At 42.7% G+C, this 26069-nt stretch overlaps 1 protein-coding gene across 1 annotated transcript in view; it reads right to left on the bottom strand.

Moving 5' to 3' along the window:
• Positions 1-25864, bottom strand: part of usp31 (ubiquitin specific peptidase 31) — a 140578-nt gene extending 114714 nt beyond the window's left edge. Inside the window, exon 1 of the mRNA XM_072559509.1 lies at positions 24653-25864. Within this exon, the coding sequence (XP_072415610.1) occupies positions 24653-25363 (711 nt within the window). The 5' untranslated portion in view covers positions 25364-25864. The remainder of the gene's footprint in view (positions 1-24652) is intronic.
• Positions 25865-26069: the final 205 nt, after the last annotated feature.

The following is a 26069-nucleotide window of genomic DNA, read 5'->3' as shown; positions in this document are numbered from 1 at the left end:
CTCAATAATCAACTCTACAATTAGCCTCAGTGTCACCAGAACATCAAGGATGGAAGTTGGTAAGCAAGTTTTAGAAGGTTCATCTTCTGCTTTTGATAAAAACCTTCTGACAAGCATCAGAAATAGGTGGCCAACCATCTGGGAATACTCAACGAGCCCTCACATACAAGGAATGACTCTGATAAAGTAAACAACACTCATGAGCAACCAAGATAGCTGTAGTTGGAAAATGAAAACTGCTGGGATATACACCACTCTACACTACTCCCTCAATGGTACAAGTTACATTGCCGGACAAACAACAGAAGCAGTAAACTCTAAATCCCATATTAGCTATTTTACAAAATAAAACTGGGGTCGTGAATAGTGTAAAGAAACAACTACTTTGCTAATCCCAAGCAGGACAGAAACCTGCTGTCCTTAACTATTCTGACTCATGTGTGGCACTCAACCCCTACAAACATGGGTCAAGAATCCCCCGAGATGATCCAAAAAGCTGCTATAATGCACCTCTGCACTGCCACCTCTTTGATACATCTGCCTCACCAGCAACACCAACATCACAAGAGTTAACAAGAAAGCATGCGAACGAGAGAGTGAGCACTAGCATGAAAGCGAGCTCAAACTCAAGAGCGATAGAAAGCGAATTAAAGTAAAAATTGTTTTGCCTCATTATTTAAGGAGGGATCAAGTGCACCAATCAATACTATAGAATGGAATGGGGTAAGAAAGACCAACTGAAAGAATATAATCATTTACACTAAAATAACATATTCAAGCTAGATTTTCCGGGGATCAGTCATGTCTGTTTCACTGCAGCTAGAAGTAACAGATTATACTTCAATATTCAATTTATGTCAGATTCAAAGTGATGCAAAGCTTCCCTGCAATGTTAATGGCCCCTCCTGAAACACTCAGGGAAAGCATTCCAGAAAAAGAGCAAGGCCATTTTCAGGGCAATCATCAAATTGCATGCATAACGGGCACAGTATTTTCTCTGCCTTTCAGAAATAAAAACCATTTTTGGAATTGAGTAAAATGGGCTTCAAAAACCTGATATGTAGTACTTAAAATGAATTAGTGACTAACAACCCAGTCTTTAAACGTAATCCTACAAGGCATAATTAGAAAACTGTGGACTAGTGATCAAAATTCCACTGTACTCTAAACCACAACATTTGAGAACAGGCTGCAATCAGCGACTGTTGCTTTTTGTATCAGCTTGCAATTTCCAACTGTTTCATGCTGTAAAAGCCACTAGAACATCCTTGAAATTGTAGGACAACAGAAAAAAAAAGCAGCAACAATGCTGATCGGCCAAGAATTCAAGGGCAAGCATGGCAGCTTTAAAAAGAAAAGACCTCCAGCTAAGAATCAAGTAAAACTGAACTCTCTAGCAAATACCGTATAATCGTAACTCTATATGAGGACGAATAATTTCTTCCTAATGCACCTCACTTCAAATAAGTAACCTGTAATTAAAGAATGGTGGCCCCGAGTGTCAGAAACACATTGAAACATGCTGAAATACTAAAACAATTGACTGTAAGGCAATTCCCAAGGGTTACAAATGATGGTGCAGAAGGATCACCCAATTTTCTCCATTTGAGCCTCAACTTTGAGGAGAAAAAAAAGGCTACTTTTCCCAAGAGGTAAAAACTCAAGTGTATAGGTGTTCATATGACAACAAAGACTTTAAGACTTACGCCACTATGAACCCCCATCCACTACAGATCTTTGTGCATAATAGTTATTTCCAGCCCTATTGCTGTCCCCCATTCACAGTTTTGTGCCATATTCACCCTCCATGTACATACTTTATTACAGCTAAACAATCGCCTTACATTTATCATGACTGCCCCCATCCAAAACCACAGCCTTGCACTAGGCAGTTCTCCATCCTTCAACCACTCAGTATCAATATCCAGTCTCAGAATTATCCATACTTTCCATTTTGAGGAAACATGATGTCAGATTACAATTGAAACACAATGAGACTGAAAGAGTCTGTGAAATCAATTAAATCTTGTTAAGAATTATTTACAACAACAGACACAAAAAGATAACCCAGTGAGTTAGGGGGTGAGAGGAAGGTAACAGAATAGGGCACAGAAAAGATTAGCGATTCAGAAGCAATGCTGGTCGCTAATGACATGTTTCTAAATAGACAATAGAATCATACAGTACACAAAATGGCCTCCAGCCTATCAAGTCTATACCATCAAAAGTGTATAGCTACCTACCATCAGTTACACTTTCCACTTGTATGTCAGTTCCAAAACCATATCTAGTTAGTATTGCTTTGCATATATTAGATTGTAGGTAATTTTGGGTAAACCACCTCCAAAAATGCAGCACATTCAGCCACTTTTTTTTAGAAAAACAGAATAATTAAGCTAGTATTTTATTTATGCACAATAATATTTATTCCAATGCTTATATCATTCAGATCTGGTTGGTAATAGTATCAGAAAGTTAAATTAACATCAGTGATATAAATCATTACCCAAACGTGTTCCAGTTTCAATCAAGTATGTTAAAATTAGCCTGAGGAACTCTAGTATTTCTCCACTGAAGTCATCAGTACTCTGAGCTTAAAAAACATTCCACAGAAGGGTAGAATTAAACCAGTACTTATAGCCATGTTCATTTAACCAGTGTGAAGCATACTCAGCAGTTTATGCTTATTATTCACCACAAATCAAATTCTGTCATCCTGCAAAAGCTTTTTCAGACATTCATGTGGAGACCCACAAAATATTCACTCACTACTGTTACCAATTTCTAAATAACAGATTTGTTCATACATTTGTCCATTACAATTGTACAAAACAATAATTTGCTTTTGAACAAACTAATGTAGAATAAGTACACAATACATGAGCCACATGCTGTGCCTCAAAACAGATAGCAAAATATTCAATGGCTTGACTGATATGCTGATTTCCCCTCAAGCACCACCTTGTGACCATTCAGGGAAGGAATTTTGCATATCAAGAGTTCATAGATTAGGGTAAAAAGGGACTATGAATAGGAAGGGTTTAGAGGGATATGGGTTAAATGCAGACAAATGTGTAATGTTAAAAGATTGAATTGTACTCTCTCACTGGACATTAATACAATATTAAAGGGTTAAACTGCACGGTCTTTGGGTGGGGCACACAGTCATGCAGGAATGTGAATGACTCCCAATCCAATTAGACCGTCACTTGCTACTACTCCCTGTGCTATTATCAAATTAAACTATCATTCACTCTCTTCCATTCAGAAATGCTTTCTAGCCATCCCCTGTATGTCACACCTACACTGTTTTGGGGAATCACTGAGTCAAAAAATCGTTTGCATAACAATTCCCCAGGATTAGAGCATTTTCATTTACATTATCTCATCCTATCATTGTACCTGGGATAACGTGACTGGGTTGTCTTGAGTGGCATGTGACTGTGGTGGAGTGGCCAGAGTATCTGTGAGCATGACCAACTGACGTCTATAAAGGGGATGTGTTTTCTTTATTCAGTGCCTCTTTTTGACTCGACCTCACACGCCTGCAAGGGGGCTCAAAGGGGGTCACCTTGCTTGTACAAGTTTAATAAACTTTCACTGTCTGCAGAAGTTGGTGTTCGCGAATTGCATCTCATGCGTGAAACCTCCAGAAAAGAACCTGACAAATGGAACTAGATTAGTTTGGGATATCTGTTTAGCATAGACAAGTTGGACCAAAGGGTCTGTTTCTGTGCTGTACATCACTATGACTCTATTAACCATAACTTGTAGAACAGTGACATTACCAAACAGTACAATATTATTAATTTCTGTATCTACCTTAGTTCTTAAGGACCAGATTAGCTCTACTGTTTTTCTAACAACTAGTGCATTCTAGGCATTCCTCATCTCTTTCAAACTCTGGAAGCCAATCCCTTAAAAGGTTCTGATGTATGTAACCAGAGGAATGTACCAGCAGTGCCTGTTTTGGCAATGTTATATCAGAAGAAAAGAAATCAGTCCCAATTCTAGTAGAATCTTCTGATCCAACAGGAACAGACAGAATGTTCAAAACAGGACTAACCATGATCAAAACAGTGGGACAATTCCCAGACTGTATAGAGCTGAACCAATCAGCAACTCTAGCATTTTTGGAGGAAATGTACTCAGAAGACTAATTCAGCCAAACCAATTAAACAGGGCAAATGACAAGTAACTAAATTTTTAGTTATCTGTTCAGAAACATGCACTCTCAGTGCTTTTAGGGTGTTCATTCAAGATTGCATTACTTGAATAGCAAATTATCCTAAATGCAGGAATTGACAGTCATGTGACAATTACTTGTTCTTATTTCCTCCTCAACCCTCCAAACAAAATATAAATTTTGTATATAGATAGTTTCCTAAACCAGTGTTAAAGTTAGGAGACACTTTAGTCATTTATTATAACAATAAACATATTGTTAATGGCCTGCTGGAAGGAGCTGATGCTCAAGGACTCCAACACCCCCTGCAAGTGCATTCCCACCAAAAGAAGTCAGCTAAACACCAACACCACCCAGAGGCAGTAGTTCATCTGGGAAAGAGCAAACAAGGAGGAAACACATCTGTTTTGTGACTTCAATTCAACTGCTGTGGAAATTCATTAACCTCACCAAACCAAGACATGATAACAATCAAGTGTTCTGCCTACTGGGAATACATACACGCCTCAAATCCTCTAGAAACCTTTTCCTATTACAAATTAGAGTTTCATCTGCTATTTCACTGACAAATCATTAACATTAAATACTACTGAAGTTGGTAGTACTGAAAAAGAATGCAAAATCACAGATCCTTTTCATTGATTTGATTCCCATTGTCAGCACATAAACACCGCAGAAAACACTTCTCTCAATAAAACAGCACCGCAATTTCTAGATTCCTTCTCCTTGCATGATGATCACCAAACCACTTAAGCTCCTTCTCAATAATCTCCTTAGAATGTATCCATTGGAATGTCCTAACCCTCACTCTCCAACAGGGTCAACTTAGTCGAGCAGCTTTGAAGTATATTCTAGATCACTACAACTCACTACACAAAATCTTTTGTCCTTATTTCAACAATTAACCAAATTCGTGCCCTCCACCAATGGAAACCATCATTCCCGCATTCTGCATTTATTGAAACACTTCATAATCTTGAATATATGTATTACCCTATATCTTCCCTTAAATGTAGTCAGTACTAAGAACATGCAAATACTAAGAACATGCAGATAATTGAACTGAATGCAGCAAAGGTTAGGTTATGAGAATTTGGAGGAAAATTCCACTTGTTAGTAAAATTTAGCACAAGTTTGGGTTGGAGGCAGCCAATCATCTCAGCCCAAGACATTGTTGCAGGAGTTTCTCAGCATAGTGTCTTTTGCCCATTCATGTTGATCTACGTTAATGGCCTTCCCACCATGATAAGATCAGAAGTGAGGAGGTTCACTGATGCTCAATGAGTTTGGTACAATTCACAACTTCAAATACTAAAATTGTGTTCACATGAATGACATTCAGGCTTAGCTGACAAGTGGGAATTAACATTTGTTTATCACACAGTATCAGATAACATCAATCTCCAACGAGAGGGAGTAATTCAGGTTGTACATTTGCTCACTGAGCTGGAAGGTTTATTTTCAAACGTTTTGCCACCATGCTAGGTAACACCATCAGTGAGCCTCCGGTGAAGTGCTGGTGTATGTCCCGATTTCTATTTGTATGTTTTGGTTTCTTAAGGTGGGTAACATAAGTAGAAAGCAGGACATAACACCAGCGCTTCACCGGAGGCTCGCTGTTTATTTTACCTACCATGTTGATGTAATTACTGAAAATGAACATTCCAGCTCAGCAAGCAAACTTACAACCTGAACCTCAACCTGAGCTACAAATCTTCTCAAAAATCACAGAGAATGTAACTATCATTCTTTAGCATTCAACACCACTCCCACTCCTGAAAAACCCATCAACATCTTGGGAAAACCACTAATCAGGATTATAAAGCACCTGTCACAAATAATAAGCAATTCAAGAAGAGACAAAAGACTACATATCCTTTAATAAATAACTCCAAAACGTTTATCTGCCATCTACAAGTCATGAATCAGGATTATGATGGAATGCACTCCATCTGTCTGGCTGGTGCTGCTCCAACAATGCTGTCAAAACCATCCAGGGCAATCAGTTACTCTGAATACCCCAGCACCCAATCAATACCAATAATGCAGTGGCAGCAACATATGCCTTACAAGATACATTGCTACAACATGCACCTCTTCAGCCAGCACCATCTGAACCACATATTCAACCTCCAAGGAGGACAAAAGAAACAAACAGAGTTAAAGTCATAGACATGTACAGCACAGAAACAGAACCTTGGTCCAACTTGTCCAATGCATGGAACAATGCTCCATCACTGCATAACCACTTTCAAGTCTCTCACCATCCAAATATGGAATTATAAATCATTGTTCCATCATCTTTACCAAGCTAAAATTCTTCAACTTCCTTCCACTAGTGCCACACAAACTGCAACAATTCAAAAACAACAGCTCACGCACACCTTCTCAAAAGGCAATTGAAGTGGGGAATAAATATCTTGCATGCCAATGACACTCACTTCCCAAGAACAAATATTTTTTTAAAAACTCAGAAGCTCATATAGATCAGTAGGCATAGAAGCGACATATGAACAGGATTTGGAGTAAACTTGAATGTGGTCAGAGGTTTGAATGAGATGATGTTTAAACAGATACTTAAAAACCTGCTTGGATGGTTACTGGAGGCCCGGTATCACCACACAATAGGGACAGGCAGATACTCTGTTTCGTAAACAGCAAATTTTGTTTTAATTGGCACCTTTGATAAACTAGTAAAAATTATATACCTCAAAATTTACTACATTATCCTGTCTGATTATCATACTTTAATTTATCTCAATGTACTTAAACTTGTTCAATCGAATGGCCATATAAAGTATCAACAGTTGATTCAATTTCGAGTAAATTTCTCCTCAATATCACAATCTATCATGAATAGTCAGTTGAGGATGTGAGTGAAAAGACTGTCTGCTGGTAAGTTTTATTTAAGGCGAAGTTGCATTATTATTTAAGTGATTTATGCTGCAAGTATAACAGTGGTGTGTATATATTATTACTTAGCATGATTTTTACATTGATTATCTGGACCTCTTGATTATCCAAAATATTTGATGAAATGGCACACTCTTGATCGCATAGCTGCCAGTTAATAAAACATTCTCTGTACAAGAAAAGGTGAAGCAGAACTAATCAGTTTGCTTGTGCATATGATTGTGCCACACATGAAAATAATTTTCAGAATAATACAGCATTTGAAGCAGAGATATTGGAGACACATGAGCAGGCACCACATAAACATCTCTTCTAATCCTTTTCCACATCTCTACCTGTATAGGCTGTCATTTATTTCTATAGAATAGGTTTTGACCTGCCCACAGGATGTCCTTTTAAATGTGCTCAGAGAAGCAACCAGGAAATCAATACCTGTTGGACAATTTCAGACAGTCGTCATTAAAACCACATTTCTCATGACTCGCAGATTACTTCGCTGTTGATCAGGTGTTGATAAACATCTCCACACACTCCACTTTACTGACATCACTATTTATTGTGTCCATACACATAATGCAAAACCACAAGACAATAAATCACTTTGCAACATACTGATCCCTTCAGCAGAAAGATGCGACTTACAGTTTTCTCTGACAATGAATGAGCACCACCCTCCCCATGGGATCAAATTTCCAACAAGACATTGAACCGAGGCCCCATCTGCCTGCTAAAACGGGCAGTTGTGGCAGCCAATATTGCACTTTCATGATTCTCTGAAGCTGCACTAAAAGACACTGCAGAGCTGTGACAACATACATAACTTGTTCAAACCAAATCTTAACTTCAGAAAAAAGTACTGTTAAATAGCCTCCCATAAATTAAATTGCACAGAATTAAACATACAGTTGCTAAAATGAAAACAAAACTGCCATATTCCCATTCTGGGCAGTGGCCCAGGTTCACAACTTTGCTACAGCTAATAGCTCATCAATAGTCTTCAAAATAGTTCACTTTTCTTTCACAGACTAGTTTCTGGACCCAATTTTGGTTTCAGTTAATGATTATACATTCAATGTTGTAGCATGGTGATTGACAATTAAATAATCTAGTCTCAAGAGGAAAAGATAAACAAAGCTTGAAAATTACAGTGCTCAGCTGCATCTGAAAAACTGCAAGCGGAGTCACAATGCAGACATATAGGTCAAAGTAAAATCAGCAAACTAGCTCCACCTTAACAAATATTACAATCCATGACATTTTAGCACAACTCATATCAAAATATACCACTGGTATTAAATATCAAATTCTTCTTCACCAAACAACATTCAGGACTTCAAATCTATGTCAGCTAAGAGCATCTGAAAAGTTAGCAGCAGTAATTGCTAACACCAAAGGTCACGTGCAGTTTATAAAAGTATTTTCCAAGTATGCTTGTGTATACAGCATTTAATTCAGTAAAATGCCCAGCTGCAAATTTCAAAGCAAATGTCACTCCTCAAAGAAAAATTGCCACCCACCTCCCAAGACATACAACTGTTATGCAATGAGTATGACAAATCATGTGAAACTGAATATATGGGCAATCCAGTTATGTTACAATAGCATGCCTTAAAAATTAAAAGGTGATATAATATAAAGAAAAGCAATAGTCATGACGACTGTACAGGTGATATTTCTTAAGAGTCACACAGCATCTTTTGGTCCAACTCATCCACGCAGGCCAGATATCCTAAACTGATTTAGTCCTATTTTAGAGAGTTTGATCCATATCCCTTTAAACCATTCGTATTCATGTACCGAGATTCCTTTTAAATGTTGTAACAGTACCAGCCTCCACCACTTTCTCTGACAGCTGCTTCCATACACACACTACCCTCGTTGTGAAAAGGTTGCCCCTCAGGTCACTTTTATATCTTTCCCCTCTCACCCTAAATCTATGCCCTCTAGTTTTGGGCTCCCCTATCCTGGGGAAAAAGACTTAACTATTCACCCTACCCATGTCCCTCATGATTTGGTAACCCTCTAGAAGGTCACCCTCAACCTCTGACACTCCAGGGAAAACAAATGGCCCGATAAACGAATGGCGTGATGAGGAAAAATACTTTTGCACAATGACTGATATCATAGCAATTACAGAAACGTAGCTAAGGGATAGAAAGGACTGGCAGCTTAATGTTCCAGGATACAAATGCTACAGGAAGGATAGAACGGGAGGCAAGAGAGGAGAGGGAGTGGCGTTTTTGGTAAGGGATAGCATTACAGCTATACTTAGGGAGGATACTCCCAGAAGTTATTTGGATGGAACGGAGAAGTAAGAAAGGGATGATCACCTTATTGGGATTGTATTATAGACCCCCTAATAGTCAGAGGGAAATTGAGAAACAGATTTGTAAGGAGATCTCAGTTCTCAGGGCAGGTGACTGAGGTGTTAGTGGGGGAGCACTTTGGGGCCAACTACCATAATTCTATTAGTTTTAAAATAGTGATGGAAAAGAACGGACCAGATCTAAAAAATTGAAGTTCTAAATTGGAGGAAGGATCCCAGCCCTGCCGAGTTTTCACCATCCATCCAGACCTCCCATTCACTGAGGACGAATGATCAGTCCTCAGCAAAGGACTCACCTTCATCCCCCTCCGTCCACACATCAATGAATTTCATACACGCCGTGACATCGAACACTTCTTCCGTCGCCTCTGCCTCCGAGCTTACTTTAACAATCAGGACTCCCGCCCACCTTCCGAGGACCCCTTCGCCCACGTCCAACACACTGCATCCTCCTGGACACCCCACGCTGGCCTATTACCTGCCCTCGACCTCTTCATTTCCAACTGCCGCCGGGACGTTAACCACGTCAACCTGTCGACCCCCCCTCCCCCCACTCCAACCTCTCACCCTCACAACGCGCAGCCCTCCAATCCCTCTGCTCCAATCTCAACCTCACCATTAAGCCAGCGGATAAAGGGGGCGCAGTGGTAGTCTGGCGCACTGACCTCTACACCGCTGAAGCCAAACGCCAACTCGAGGAACCTCTTCCTACTGCCCCCTCGACCATGACCCCACCCCCCATCACCAAACCATCATCTCCCAGACCATACAGAACCTCATCACCTCAGGAGATCTCCCACCCACAGCTTCCAACCTCATAGTCCGGGAACCCCGCACTGCCCGGTTCTACCTCCTTCCCAAGATCCACAAGCCTGACCACCCTGGCCGACCCATTGTCTCAGCATGCTCCTGCCCCACTGAACTCATCTCTACCTACCTCGACACTGTCCTATCCCCCCTAGTCCAGAAACTCCCCACATACGTTCGAGACACCACCCACGCCCTCCACCTCCTCCAAGACTTCCGTTTCCCCGGGCCCCAACGCCTCATCTTCACCATGGATATCCAATCCCTCTACACCTCCATCTGCCATGACCGGGGCCTCCAAGCCCTCCGTTTTTTCCTCTCCAGACATCCCCAACAGGAACCTTCCACTGACACTCTCATTCGTTTGGCCGAACTGGTCCTCACCCTTGACAATTTCTCCTTTGAATCCTCCCACTTCCTCCAGACCAAAGGCGTAACCATGGGCACACGTATGGGCCCCAGCTATGCCTGCCTCTTTGTTGGCTATGTAGAACAGTTGATCTTCCGTAATTACACCGGCACCACTCCCCACCTCTTCCTCCGCTACATTGGCGCCACCTCGTGCTCCCACGAGGAGGTTGAGCAATTCATCAACTTCACCAACACATTCCACCCTGACCTTAAATTTACCTGGACCATCTCTGACACCTCCCTCCCCTTCCTGGACCTCTCCATCTCCATTAGTGACGACAGACTTGACACTGACATTTTTTACAAACCCACCGACTCCCACAGCTACTTGGATTACACCTCTTCCCACCCTATCTCTTGCAAAAATGCCATCCCATATTCCCAATTCCTCCGCCTCCGCCATATCTGCTCCCAGGAGGACCAGTTCCACCATAGGACACACCAGATGGCCTCCTTCTTTAGAGACCGCAATTTCCCTTCCCACGTGGTTAAAGATGCCCTCCAACGCATCTCGTCCACATCCCACACCTCCGCCCTCAGACCCCACCCCTTCAACCGTAACAAGGACAGAACGCCCCTGGTGCTCACCTTCCACCCTACCAATCTTCACATAAACCAAATCATCTGCCAACATTTCCGCCACCTCCAAAAAGACCCCACCACCAGGGATATATTTCCCTCCCCACCCCTTTCCGCCTTCCGCAAAGACCGTTCCCTCCGTGACTACCTGGTCAGGTCCACACACCCCTACGACCCACCCTCCCATTCTGGCACTTTCCCCTGCCACCGCAGGAACTGTAAAACCTGTGCCCACACCTCCTCCCTCACCTCTATCCAAGGCCCTAAAGGAGTCTTCCACATCCATCAAAGTTTTACCTGTACATCCACTAATATCAATTATTGTATCCGTTGCTCCCGATGTGGTCTCCTCTACATTGGGGAGACTGGGCGCCTCCTAGCAGAGCGCTTTAAGGAACATCTCCGAGACACCCGCACCAATCAACCAAACCGCCCCGTGGCCCAACATTTCAACTCCCCCTCCCACTCTGCCGAGGACATGGAGGTCCTGGGCCTCCTTCACTGCCGCTCCCTCACCACCAGACACCTGAAAGAAGAAGGCCTCACCTTCCGCCTCGGAACACTTCAACCCCAGGGTATCAATGTGGACTTCAACAGTTTCCTCATTTCCCCTTCCCCCACCTCATCCTAGTTTCAAACTTCCAGTTCAGCCCTGGCCCCTTGACTTGTCCGGACTTGTCGGACCTGCCTAGCTCCTTTTCACCTATCCACTCCACCCTCCCCTCCCTGACCTATCACCTTCATCTCCTCCCCTACTCACCCATTGTACTCTATGCTACTCTCTCCCACCCCACCCTCCTCTAGCTTATCTCTCCACGCTTCAGGCTCACTGCCTTTATTCCTGATGAAGGGCTCTTGCCCGAAACGTCGATTTCGCTTCTCATTGGATGCTGCTTGAACTGCTATGCTCTTCCAGCACCACTAATCCAGAAAGAACGTTCAAAAGCTGATTGGGCGCAGATGCTCGCAGGTGAAGGGACAGCTGGAAAATGGGAAACCCTCAGAAATGAGATAACCAGAATCCAGAGACAGTCTATTCCTGTTAGGATGAAAGGAAAGGCTGGTAGGTGTAGGGAATGCTGGACGACAACAGAAATTGAGGGTTTGGTTATGAAAAAGAAGGAAGCATATGTCAGATATAGACAGGAGAGATCGAGTGAATCCTTAGAAGAGTGTAAAGGCAGTAGGAGTATACTTAAGAAGGAAATTAGGAGGGCAAAAAGGAGACATGAGATAGCTTTGGCAAATAGGGTTAAGGAGAATCCCAAGGGCTTTTACAAATACATTAAGGACAAAAGGATAACTAGGGGGAGAGTAGGGCCCCTCAAAGATCAGCAAGGCAGCCTTTGTGTGGAGCCACAGGAGATGGGGGAGATACTAAACAAGTATTTTATATCAGTGTTCACTGTGGAGGAGGACATGGAAGATATACAATGTGGGGAAATAGATGGTGACAGCTTGAAAAATGTCCATATTACAGAGGAAGAAGTGGTGGATGTCTTGAAATGAATAAAGGTGGATAAATCCCCAGGACCTGACCAGGTGTATTCTAGAAGTCTGTGGGAAGCTAGGGAAGTGATTGCTGGGCCCCTTGCACAGGTGAAGTGCCAGAAGATGGGAGGTTGACTAACATGGTACAATTATTTAAGAAAGGTGGTAAGGACAAGCCAAAGAACTACAGACCAGTGAGCCTGACATCAGTGGTGGGCAAGCTGTTGGAGGGAATCCTGAGGGGCAAGATGTACATGTATTTGGAAAGGCAAGGACTGATTAGGGATAGTCAACATAGCTTTGTGTGTGAGAAATCATGTCTCACAAACTTGATTTGAGTTTTTTGAAAATGTGACAAAGATGATTGACGAGGGCAGAGCAGTGTACGTGATCTATATGGACTTCAGTAAGGTGTTCGACAAGGTTAGCAAGATTAGATATCATGGCATATAGGGAGGAGCCAGTTGGATACAGAACTGGCTCAACAATAGAAGACAGAGGGTGGTGGTCGAGGGCTGTTTTTCAGACTGGAGGCCTGTGACCAGTGGAGTGCCACAAGGATCGGTGCTGGGTCCACTACTTTATCATTTATACAAATGAGTTGGATGTGAGCATAGGAGCTATAGTGGACAGTGAAGGAGGTTACCTCAGATCACAACAGGATCTTGATCAGATGGGTCAACGGGCTGAGGAGTGGCAGATGGAGTTTAATTTAGATAAATGCAAGGTGCTGCATTTTGGGAAAGCAAATCTTAGCAGGACTTATACACTTAATGGTAAGGTCCTAGGGAATGTTGCTGAACAAAGAGACCTTAGAGTGCAGGTTCATAGCTTCTTGAAAGTGGAGTTGCAGGTAGATAGGATAGGGCTTTCCTTGGTATGCTTTCCTTTACTGGTCAGAGCATTGAGTACAGGAGTTGGGAGGTCATGTTGCAGGTGTACAGGACATTGGTTAGGCTACTTTTGGAATACTGCGTGCAATTCTGGTCTCCTTCCGATCAGAAGGATGTTGTGAAACTTGAAAGGGTTCAGAAAAGATTTACAAGGATGTTGCCAGGGTTGGATGGTTTGAGCTATCGGGAGAGACTGTTTTCCCTGGAGCAAAGAAGGCTGAGGGGTGACCTCATTTGAGGTTTATAAAATCATGAGGGGCAAGATCATAAGATAAATGGACAAAGGCTTCCTTGGGGTGGGAGTGTCCAGACCTAGGGGCCATAGATGTAGGGTGAGGGGGAAAGATATAAAAAAGACCGACGGGGCAACTTTTCCAAGCAAAGGGTGGTGCGTGTATGGAATGAGCTGCCAGAGGAAGTGGTGGAGGCTCGTACAATTACAATATTCAAAAGGCATTTGGATGGATATACGAATAGAAAGGGTTTAGAGGGATATGGGCTTAATACTAGCAAATTCACTTAGGATATCTGATCAGCATGGACAAGTTGGACCGAAGGGTCTGTTTCCAAACTGTACAACTTTATCACCCAATAAAGATTGTTCTCAATCTTCTGATCAGTCACCAATAGGCCCAAAGGAGGCTAACAACACAGTGAAGCTTGTGAAGGTGGGAAGGAAATGAAAAGGCACTCGTATGTGAATCTTTTTGTGCGCACGCATGCTTCGGGGGTGCAGGTTTAGTATTTAAAAATGCTGCATTTCTATCAAAACTTTCCCAATCACAGGATATTCCACAAATGCTTTACAGCCAACTGCATACTTTTGACGTCCAGTCACTTTGATAATGTTGCAAATGCACTTATAACCTTCCAGCCAAGACATTTCGGTAATAGCTGTGATGTCAGGAATTGAGATTGGCCCTCTGCGTTCCTCAGCTAAAGGCTATTAGCAGAAACATTTTTCCAGTGAGTAGCTTACACTGAGAAATAATGCAATCAGCTGTCAGCCTTCTTTACGCTGCCAAGTTTGCAAGAGGTACAAAATTGAACTTCTTTAAAAAAACTAATTACAGGGGAACCTCGATCATCCAAAGGACACAGCAGGGGCATATTTCGTTTGGACAATCAAATGCTCGATAACATAGTTTAACCAAGCATCGGGACCTTGCGATCTTGCCAAATAATCTGATATTCAGATAATCGAATGCCAGATAATCAAGGTTCCTCTATAGTTGATATTTGAAAATTGAACAAATCCAAATCATTTTCAGAATCTTGAAATTCATCCTGCTTACATACACCCAGTTTTCAGGGCACAGGTTCAGGGAATTGAAGATGTACATTCTTAAAATGTTGAGAGTAAGATTCACTTCAAGACTTTCAATTAATCCTGAATGGTGCAATTCTTTTTGCTTTGCATACTGTGGCTTTTAAAATGCACATTTCAAAACCCATGTACCGATATTAAGTGGGTGAGGACAGGGTTGAGGTCTGCTCCAAAAATTACAGGACTAAATCAGTCAAAACAATGTTTAGAGTCCAGGTGTGCATAAAATAATTTTGGTGAAATTTGGTGGGATAGGCAATACCAGTGGAACCAGACCCCATTACAAGTCAGCAAATTTTGTAGGGAAAAATACAGTGTTTTCATTCTCCGAAGTTGTAGATTGTAACTCATTTGCTCCATTATTCAATGGCTGGGTACCCTGTATCACTTTCACTCCATAATCTTTAGCCCCAAGAACTATAGCTATTTCCTTCCGGAAAACATTCAATGTTTTTAACGTCAACCATTTCTGTGGAATTCCACCGGCTCACCACCCTCTGGAAGAAATTTCTCCTGATCCCAGTCCTAAATGACCTACCCCATATCCTTAGATTGTGACCTCTGCTTCTGGACTCCCCAGTCATCAGCAACATCCTGTGACTACTTTGCCTGGTCAGAGTTAAAAATTGCACAACACCAGGTTATAGTCCAACAGGTTTATTTGGAAGCACTAGCTTTCGAAGCACTGCTCCTTCACTTTCAAAAGGGAATGCTTCCAAATAAACCTGTTGGACTATAACCTGGTGTTGTGCGATTTTAACTCTGACCACCCCAGTCCAACACCAGCAACTTCAAATCTTGCCTGGTCCTGTTAGAATTATATCAGTTTCTCCAATGAATGGACCCCTAACCAAACCAATCTCCATGGGGTTCCACAGGTGACTAAAGAATCAACCATGGTTTTCATTGAATAATCTATAGCCAAAGATCTTATCATTGATGAACACCCCTATTACCCTCTTATGCCATGCTTCACTACCTTCAGGATTTATACACACTTCAGCTTCATATGAAAACTAATACCTTAAAACCAAGTGCTTCTTCTCCACATTACACCAAAAAATAGTTAACTGCAATCTTAAATCATCAGTTTAACTACAATAAACACCAGAGCAGTGCTGCTTGGAAGGTGAGAACAGTTTGTTTCCTTTTTCCTTGTTGTCTTCTTCCCTCTCCCAATGGATCCAACTCATTGCTGAAATACAACCTCCTGGGAACACTCCAGTTTCTACCAATTTCCATGGCAAAGGCAGATGGTGAGCACTGACAAAATAAGTGACCCAAGGGACACTCAAATCCTGTCCTCCATCTGAAGCCCTCCTGTGCACAGATAGAAATAGTAACTGGACATTGACCAGGAGCAACAAATAAAGCAACTCTCAGCCAGCTAAGGAAAACTTTAAATGCCTCAATCTACTGAGCTAAGATCAGACTGACTCAATCAAACCCATAAACCTTACTCACGACATGGTCGATGGGCTCAATACCTTCACAACACAGCTACATGACAAAGGTCCAATGATACTTTCTAACAAACATCAGGATTTGTACAACACTAGCTACTAATTAGCAGGAAAGGCCACCAATATTTTTGACGGTGGGAGAACAGGGAAGAGATACACAAGAGCAAATTTCATGAAATTAGGGATGCAAAAACTATATACAGTAGTGAAAATCAGGGAGGAGTATGTTTAATCTTTCTAATAACACTGGAATAATAATGGTGTAAAAAGACAGAGGGGGCAATAGTTTCTACAGCATTCGGGACAATTTTCTAAATGGCAGCAAGGAAAGAATTACTGCTGCATCTGATTCAAGGGAACAAGAGGGGCTAAGTGGACGAGACTACAGCTAGGGAACAGTGATCACAGCAGATCATATGTTTTATGTTAGCTAGGAGAAAAGAAAGTGAATAGAGAACTTAACTGGAGGGAAATCAATTTTAATGGGCTGAGATCAGGTCTGGACAGATTGGAATAATTGGTGGGTTAAATTCAACAAAACAATGGAATGCCTTAAAGAGATAATAGTTCAGGACAAAGGGGTTAAATAGATTTGGGCAGCAAAAAAAAAGCTCCTTGCATGACAACAGAGAGAAAAATAAAGCAGAAAAGAGTGCATGACAGATAACACATACAAGATTGTTAACACAAATGAGATCCAGTATAAATATTGACCAGAGGAAAAATCTGAAAAGATGAAACAGAGACAAAGAGACACAGACAGAATGACATAGTGGCAAGCAGTCAAAAGTCCTCAACAATGACTCTGGATCCCATGAAGTCGCATGCCATCAAATCAAACATGCATAAGGAAACCTTCTACTGATTACTAACCAGCTGGTGAGATATTAAAAATCACTTGGAAGTACAGAGGGTATGGCAAGGGCACAGAACCTACCCTGGTTGGGAGACTTCAGAGTTCATCACTTAGCAGCACCATTAGATACCAAGATGGTCAAGGCCTAAAGGACAAAGCTATTAGACTGGATCTGTGAATGGCGGTGAGAGAACCAACAATGAAAAACATATTTTACCTTGTCATCACCAATCTCCTATCACAAATGCACCTTTCCATGACAATTTCTGCAGGAGTAACCACTGTAAATAGCCTTTGCAGAGGGAAGGCACAATCTCCACATGGAGCATCATGTGGCATCAACACTATACTAAATGGGATAGATTTTGAATAGCTCTAGCAATTCAGACTAAACATCGATGAAGCACTAAGTTATCAGCAGCTAAACTGAACTTCAATGTAATTTGCAACCTCATGGCCCAGGAAATACCCTACTCCACCATCATCATGAAACCAAAGATTAACCCTGGTTCAAAGAAGAACACATAAGGGCATGCCAGAAGTGCTAGCCATACCTAAAAATGAGGCATCAACATGGTGAAGCTACACCACATAACTACTTGCGTACCAAACAGCATAAACAGCAATGACGGAAAGCTAAGCAATTTTGCGACCAAATGATCAGATCCAAGCTCTGCAGCTCTACTACATCCAGTCTTGATTGGTGGTGGACAATGAAACAACTCACTGCAGGAAGTGGCTTCACAAATATCTCATCCTCGATAATGGGGAAGCCCTGCACATCAGTGAAAAAGATAAGGCTGAAGCATTTGCCAAAAATAATCTTCAGCCAAAAGTGTCAAATGGATAATCTCTTTCTGTTTTCTCAGGAGGTCCCCAGCAGCACAGGTGCTAATCTTCAGCCAATTCAATTTCTGGATGTGATATGATATCAAGCAACAACTGAAGGCAGAGAATACTATGAATGGTGTGAGCCCTGGCAACATTCTAGCAACAGTACTGAAGAAGTTGTTAGTTTGTTCAATGAGCTGGAAGGTGTTTGTGTATCCTGGTGGCTAGTTTTCTGCCTGTCTAATATAGCGATTGTTACAGATCTTGCATGGTATTTGTAAACGACATTCATTTTGCTGGTTGGTTCTTTAGTGTCCTTTAGGCTCAACAGCCACTTTTTAAGTGTGTTGGTCGGTTTGCAGGATACCATTATGCCAAGGGGTCTGAGTAGTCTGGTGGTCATTTCCAAGATGCCTTTGATGTAAGGTAATGTGACTGGAGTTTTTGGGCACGTTGTGTCTGCTTGTTTGAGCCTTGATTAGGAATCGGCAGACTGGTGTTTGTTGGGTACCCGTTCTTCTTGAATACGCTGTATAGTAGTTTTCTTCTGCTGCTCGTAGTTCCTGGGTATTGCAATATATTGTGGCCCTTTTAAATAATGTCCGGATGCAGTTCAGTTTGTGTGTGATGAGACATTTGCTTCTGTAGTTAAGTATCTGGTCTGTGTGTGTTGCTTTCCTGTAGACGCTGGTCTGAAGTTCTTCATTGTGACATCTAGGAAGGGGAGTCTGCTGTTGTTCTCCTCCTCTTGTGAATTTTATTCCAGTAAGGATATTGTTGATATTGTAGGTTTCCTCTAATTTGTTCCATTTTGTGATGACAAAGGTGTCATCCACATAACAAGTTAGAGGAAACCTACAACATCAACAACATCCTTACTGACATAAATTTCACAAAAGAGAACAACTACAGACTCTCCTTCCTAGATGTCATCGTGGAATGAACAGTTAATGGTGGTGAACTTCAGACCAGCGTCTGCAGGAAAGCAACACACACAGACCAGATACTTAACTACAGAAGCAAATGTCTCATCACACACAAACTGAACTGCATCCGGACATTATTTAAAAGGGCCACAATATATTGCAATTCCGAGAGGCCTGGCATTCAAACCAGAACTCCATCAATAAACACACTGATTTGGACCCCATTTACCAACCTCTGAGAAAAAGAACTAAAAATGATATCACTCACCTTAAGAGACCAAGACACACAAATAGAAAGCTGGACATAATACCAGCGCTTCACTAGAGGCTCACTGATGTTACCTAGCATGGTGATGAAACATCTGAAAACAAACCTTTCAGCTAAGCGAACAAACTTATAATCTGAGCTATAAATCTTCTCAAAAATTACATAGTACCAAAGACTTGTGCTCCTGAACACCTCCAGCCATCTGTTCCACTGTTCTAGCTAGAATACTGGCATCTACCCTGCGAACGTGGAAAATTGCCCAGGTTTGTCCTACGCACAAAAAGCAGGACAAATCCAACCCAGCCAATTACTGCCTCATCAGTTTACTTTCAATGATTGGCAAAGCAATGCTATCGACGTTTCAGGCATAAGCCCTTCTTCAGCTTATGCCCGAAACGTCGATTCTCCTGCTCTTTGGATGCTGCCTGACCTGCTATGCTTTTCCAGCAACACATTTTTCAGCTCTGATCTCCAGCATCTGCAATCCTCACTTTCTCCAAAGCATGCTATCAACCAGCACTTGTTTAGCAATAAGCGGCTCACTGATGTGCATTTTGTGTTGTGCCAGTACCATTCATTTCAGCCTTGGTCTAAACATGTTCAGAGGAGCCAAACTCCAGAGGGGAAGTGAAGTCAACTGCCCTTGACATCAAGGTACCCTAGCAAAATTATAATCACTATTCAATTAGATCCATCACACATCGACCAGACAAAACAAGGACAGTTGATTTCCTCACCTAAAAGACAGTGAACCAAATGGGTTTTTCCAACAATCAACAATAGTTGTATGGTCATTATGAGACTCTTAATTCCAGATATTTTTCTGGAATTCAAATTCCACCATCTACCATGGCAGTTCTCAAACTGTACATTTCCTGTATCTCTGATGTTGCAGCTGTACAGGACTTTGGTTAGGCCACAGTTGGAGTACTGTGTGCAGTTCTGGTCGCCTCACTTTAGGAAAGATGTGGAAGCTTTGGAGAGGGTGCAGAGAAGATTTACCAGGATGTTGCCTGGAATGGAGAGTAGGTCGTACGAGGATAGGTTGAGAGTTCTCGGCCTTTTCTCGTTGGAACGGCGAAGGATGAGGGGTGACTTGATAGAGGTTTATAAGATGATCAGAGGAATAGATGGAGTAGACAGTCAGAAACTTTTTCCCCGGGTACAACAGAGTGTTACAAGGGGACATAAATTTAAGGTGAAGGGTGGAAGGTACAGGGGAGATGTCAGGGGTGGGTTCTTTACCCAGAGAGTGGTGGGGGCATGGAATGCGCTGCCCGTGGGAGTGGTAGAGTCAGAATCATTAGCGACCTTTAAGCGGCATTTGGATAGGTACATGGATGGGTGCTTAATCTAGGTTAGAAGTTCGCCACAACATCGTGGGCCGAAGGGCCTGTTCTGTGCTGTATTGTTCCATGTTCTATGTTCTAATAATCTCACCAGGTCAATGCTTCCTCTTATAAATCATTTTCCTATTTTTCTGGATGTTGTTGGTAAATTCTAACTCGAGGGAATGACAAAACTGAAAATCATATAATTGCAGACTAGGAGACAAAGGTGATTGTGATTCAGTATAATATTGCAAACAGGTTATTTAACAAACTACTTGCAACATTGAAAAACAAAGAGAGGAATGGATATCAGATAAAAAAAACCTCCTCCTCCCTGTTACTCCTAAAGACATATATCAGCTGATTTGTGGAACAGATTCACACAAAAATGGACTGCAATCTTTAAGTCAGGTTGCTGATACAGAATATACAGCCAAGAGTACGGTGACCCTTGGATTGACAATACTCAGCAAGCAACCCCCACTCACCTCATTATTATTGAGTGAAATTTGACTTTCCCCTTAGTCGTTCATCAACATAAATTTCCTTTAGGTGGATACTTTCTGGTTGCTCAGCTCTGTACCCTCTCAAGAATAAAAAATATTTTTATAAACACACAGTTATGCTGCTGAAATTCAGTACCCTCTGTTCAAACTGTAGGTTTGCTCTCAACCTGAGACCACGTAGCAATAAAATACAAGAACTTTAAATAAAATGACTTGACAATCAGTACAGCAAGCAGATTACAGGTGCAATTTAAGCACAGTGACAGCTTGTTCTTTTGTGAAATAGGTGCTATTGAATCCCAATCACATTCATCCCTGTAATACCCATAGATTTGTACTCCTGGTTTGCCTTCCTTCTTTCATATTCCTTATACATGAACTCATTCAAAGGTTTGCCGCACGCATCACGATGTGTACCAACTCCTACTTAACCATCACTCTTGTGCTCACTGACCTACATTGAGCCTTTGCCAGAATGGAATTCATCATCGGTTGCAGTGAAAAGATGCTGAGAATAACATTATGTAATCATCAAGCTGCAAAGGTGTATACGAATACTTGATTAATGCAGCAGTTTTGTGACATTACACAATTCCCAAAGAAATTTTACAACCCAAGGGAAAACTACAGACAAAGAGACTCACGTATTCCACAACAACCTGCAGTTAAATATCACATTTAATAAACTTAAACATCTCAAGTCATCGCTCAGGAATGTCAAACAAAACCGTGATGCAAAGCCATGCAAAATATTTGATTGGATGACCAAAACCGCCTTCCTAACCTGCAATCTTCTTCCTGACCTCTCTGCCCCCACCCCACTCTGGCCTATCATCCTCACCTTGACCTCCTTTTTCACATTTCCAACGCCCCTCCCCCAAGTCCCTCCTCCCTACCTTTTATCTTAGCCTGTTGGACACACTTTCCTCATTCCTGAAGAAGGGTTTATGCCCGAAACGTCGATTCTCCTGTTCCTTGGATGCTGCCTGACCTGCTGCGCTTTTCCAGCACACATTTTCAGCTCTGATCTCCTGCATCTGCAGTCCTCACTTTCTCCTAAAGGATTTTTTTTGCCTAGTGTCTTGAAGGAACAAGTGCTTTAAGGTAACTGGCAAGGCAGCAAAACTAATGGTATAGCAATTAAATCGGAGAAAACATAATAGAGTTAAAAGGAGCCGAGAGATTTCAGAGGGTTACAGAGAAAGGGAGGGATCAAGGTCATGGAACATGAGAATTTTAACATTGCTTCCTATTCTGGCAAAGCCTCAAATGTAGGTCAGTGAACACAAGAGAGCGATGGTTAAATAGGAGTTGGCACACATTGCTACGTGTGCAACAAACCTTTGAATGAGTTTATGTTCAGTGAGTATGGAGGAAGATGGAAGATCAGCCAGGTGTGCACTGGAATAGTGAACTCTTTGGCTTTAATGAGGGTATCAGTAGCAGGTAAACTGAGACCGGGCAAAGTTGGACAGTTTATCTAAGTGGAAATAGCCAGTCTTAGTGACAGTGCAAGTACCTGCCCTGAAGATCCTCTTAGAAAAAAGTACCTAATTTAGTTTGTTCCTGCAAATAAGCGAGATAGAGTCGGGCAGTTAGGGAATAAAGTTTACAGTTGCAAAGAATGGTTTCCCATTGCTTCGTTACATTGATCTTCTAAACAATCAGCACTTATGTTGCACTGCAAACCAAAGAAACAGGAAAGGTTGAGAGAGGTTGTAATGGAGGTAGAACTGGATGTCAGTGTACATGTAGAACTGAATTCACATTCTGATGATATCACTGACAAGTAATATGTAGAGAGGAAACAGAAGGGGGTCAACTGAGTAATACCAGAAGGAATACTATGAGAATGGGAAAGGAAGCCATTGTAATTTGATAACTATCTAATTGTAGCCAAAGTAAGAATGGAACCAGCAAGACATAATGTGTCAAAGGAACATAATGTGGTCAGCAATCTTAAAGGCTCCAGATGAATTGACAAGGATGAGATGGTTAATTTACCACTTCAGAAATGATTTACCAGGACACTGCCAGGAATGCAGGGTTTGAATTATAAGGAGAGGCTGGGACCTTTTTCACTGGAGTGGAGGTAGTTGAGGGGTGACCTTATTGGGGCTTATAAGATGATGAGGGGCACAGGTAAGCTGAATAGCAAGGGTCTTTTCCCTAGGGAGGGGAATGTCAAGGCTAGGGCACAATTTTTTTCTAAGAGGGAAGAAAGATTTTAAAAAGACATGAAGGGCATTTTTTTTTACACAGAGTGGTGTGTGTGGAACGAACTTCCAGAGGAAGTGGTGGATACAGGTGCAGTTACAATTTTTACAGGATATTTGGATAAGTACACGAATAAGAAATGTTTGAAGGATATGGGCCAATCACAGGTCAGTGGGACAGGTTTAGTTTGGGATTGTGGTCAGCATGGACTGGTTGGACCGAAGGGTCTGTTTCTGTGCTGTATGACTCTATTATAGGACTTTGATAATGACCATCCACACCACATATTTCCACACTGTCACAAGGGAGAAAATCTGATTCAGGGATTCAAACCTGGAGTTCTGGGAAAGATGGGCATAATAGGAGACAACATGTTCAGAATTTTCAGAAGAAGTCAGTTCCATTGACCACAGAAAACATTCTGCCATACACAATCTCAACATGTGAAACGGAAAGTTTGCGAAGTTTGATCACCCCAAGCCACATATTACAGATATTTTCAAATCAACCGGTTCAAAGAAAGTATTACACACATCTGGAACAGACGGGAAGTATTACAGTCTTCCTGTCAGAGGAAGTTCTGGATACAGAAGAAAACGGTGGAAATGGGGATGTCCTCCATTCCCCCAACAGCGTTCAGTCCATCTACAGTATAAAATTAATACTGTCGAAGTGAGCAATGCTTTGAAATCAAAGTAGCTTTTTCAATCAGGACTAGCTATTGAGAATGTACGTGCGCATGTGTGGGAGGGGTCAATCCTAAACTTTTAACATGAAAGAAATTCAGATTTAGAGAATGCTCATCACATCCTCAAAATTTCCCCATACTTCCAAAGTTCAATCACGACTGAGCACTAGACAAATGTTGCAACCAATCTGAACACGATATCCCACAAACAGGAAAGAGATAAATAAATGTACAAGACTTCTGTTTTCTTGATGCTTGTTACTGAGGGCAGCCAATATTCCGAAGTTCACGAAACAAAGACAAAATACTGCACTAAGCTAGTCAAGAGAATTTTGTGGGGCATCTTACAACAGCAGTGTCATCTGCCCTAAAGTCTCGATATACTAGTGACAGACAAGCTCTCTCCTAACCGGGGAAATCTGAGGCAAGCAGGATGTATGATCCCATGTTTAAAGCTATCAAGCGAACCATCAAAACTAGTAACCAGACAATCCTGAGTCACAGGTGAAACTGGCCAGCTCACTGTCCTGATGCATTTTAAAATCTTAAAAATCCTCTCTTTCCCCAGTGATAGTTTTTCTTATTTAAAAAATCCGTTTACAAAGACCATCGGAGGTGCCAAGGCTGTCCTACCTTGAATTCACGGCTGAGCTGTGGAGTGTATTCTGCAGTCCAGAGTGCTCGGACCAGAGAAGCGAGCTGTTCAGTGACCTCTCCCCTCGTGTCTGCCTGGGGTCTCGATCGGAATAAAACTCCGTTGGATTTGGAAGTTTTGTCCAGCTCTTCCTCGTCCTCTGCCTCCCGGCGATGGGTCGCTGTCACTTCGGAGGGATCGGGCCAGCCAGGCGGCCGCTCCCGGTACTGCTCCAGAGCCAGGAACTCGGCGAAGAGTTCGGTGTTGCTCAGGCACTGAAGCACGGCGTTCATGAAGCAGGTGTTGCCGTGGTTCTTGAGGCCGGCCACGCCGGGGGGCTGCCAGCGGTCCCCAGACAAGCCGCTCTCGGACGAGTCGCTGTGGCCGGCGGCCGCGCACCGACCCGCGGCGACCGCGGCCGGATTGATGCCGCTCATCATCATGATGATGGAGGAGGCCGAGGAGACCACCCCGACCCCCGGGCCCAGCCCGATGCCCAACCCCATAGCGGCGCCGGCCTCGGCCGCTCGGAAATTCTTGAAGCCACCGTCGTCCTTGTCGTCCTCAGCCGCCTCCTCGGTGCCGAAGTGCGAAAGCGTGGACAGAGTCTTCAGCACCCTGCTCATAAAACTCCCGACCGACCGTGCCGAGCCCCGCCGGAAAAGTTTCTTACTGAAGGACTTCTTCTCCTTAGCTGCCGCCTTAGACATGTCCCTAATCTCCTCCAAAAAAAACAATCGCTGCAAGGAAAAGCTGTACGGTGGATTGGAAATTCAACACCTCCCCCCCCCCAAAAAAAAGTGCAACTGCAAGAACACTCGCTTAACTTGTACCTTTTTTACGTTGTATTAAAAAAAGTGATTCATTTGCAATTTGAGAAAATTTTCCAAATTGCAGTTTGAAAACGTTCTAAAAATTTACGATTGAAAGAAAAACAAAGCAACAATTTGTAAAATGCAATTTAAAAAGGGAGACTTTCAAAGATGCAAAAGGGGGAAAAGTGTTCAGATTTGCAATGCGGTGAGTCAAAAGGGGGGCTGGGGTTGGGTGTATTTCGAGGCGATTATTTTCTTTGTTGCCTCCCTCCCCCCTTCAATGGGCGGACGGTGTTGTTCGTTCAAACGGTGAGGGTCAACTTGCAGCGGCCCGGGGGTGTCGAGTGCGCGTGCGCCCCGGCCGGCTGGCCGACCCCGTGCTGACCCCCCACCCACCCCCCGACCGGGGCTGCTGCAGTCTGTCTCAGTGAGGCGCTCGATCCATGAGGCGCCGCTCAGCTCGGCTGCCTGCCTCCCTCCCTGGGCCGGGGATCGGGATCCACATTGCCCCTGCAGCCGAGCAGAGAATGCGTGGGTTTGTGTATTTTTTTTCTTTCTCTCGGTCTCTTTCCCCCTCCCTGTTCTCCTCCGCGATCGGTTC

This window comes from Chiloscyllium punctatum, chromosome 40, assembly GCF_047496795.1.
Source record: "Chiloscyllium punctatum isolate Juve2018m chromosome 40, sChiPun1.3, whole genome shotgun sequence".
In the NCBI taxonomy this organism is placed as follows: Eukaryota; Metazoa; Chordata; class Chondrichthyes; order Orectolobiformes; family Hemiscylliidae; genus Chiloscyllium; species Chiloscyllium punctatum.
The sequence above is the reverse complement of the archived record's forward strand: the minus strand, read 5'-3'. Positions and strand labels throughout refer to the sequence as shown.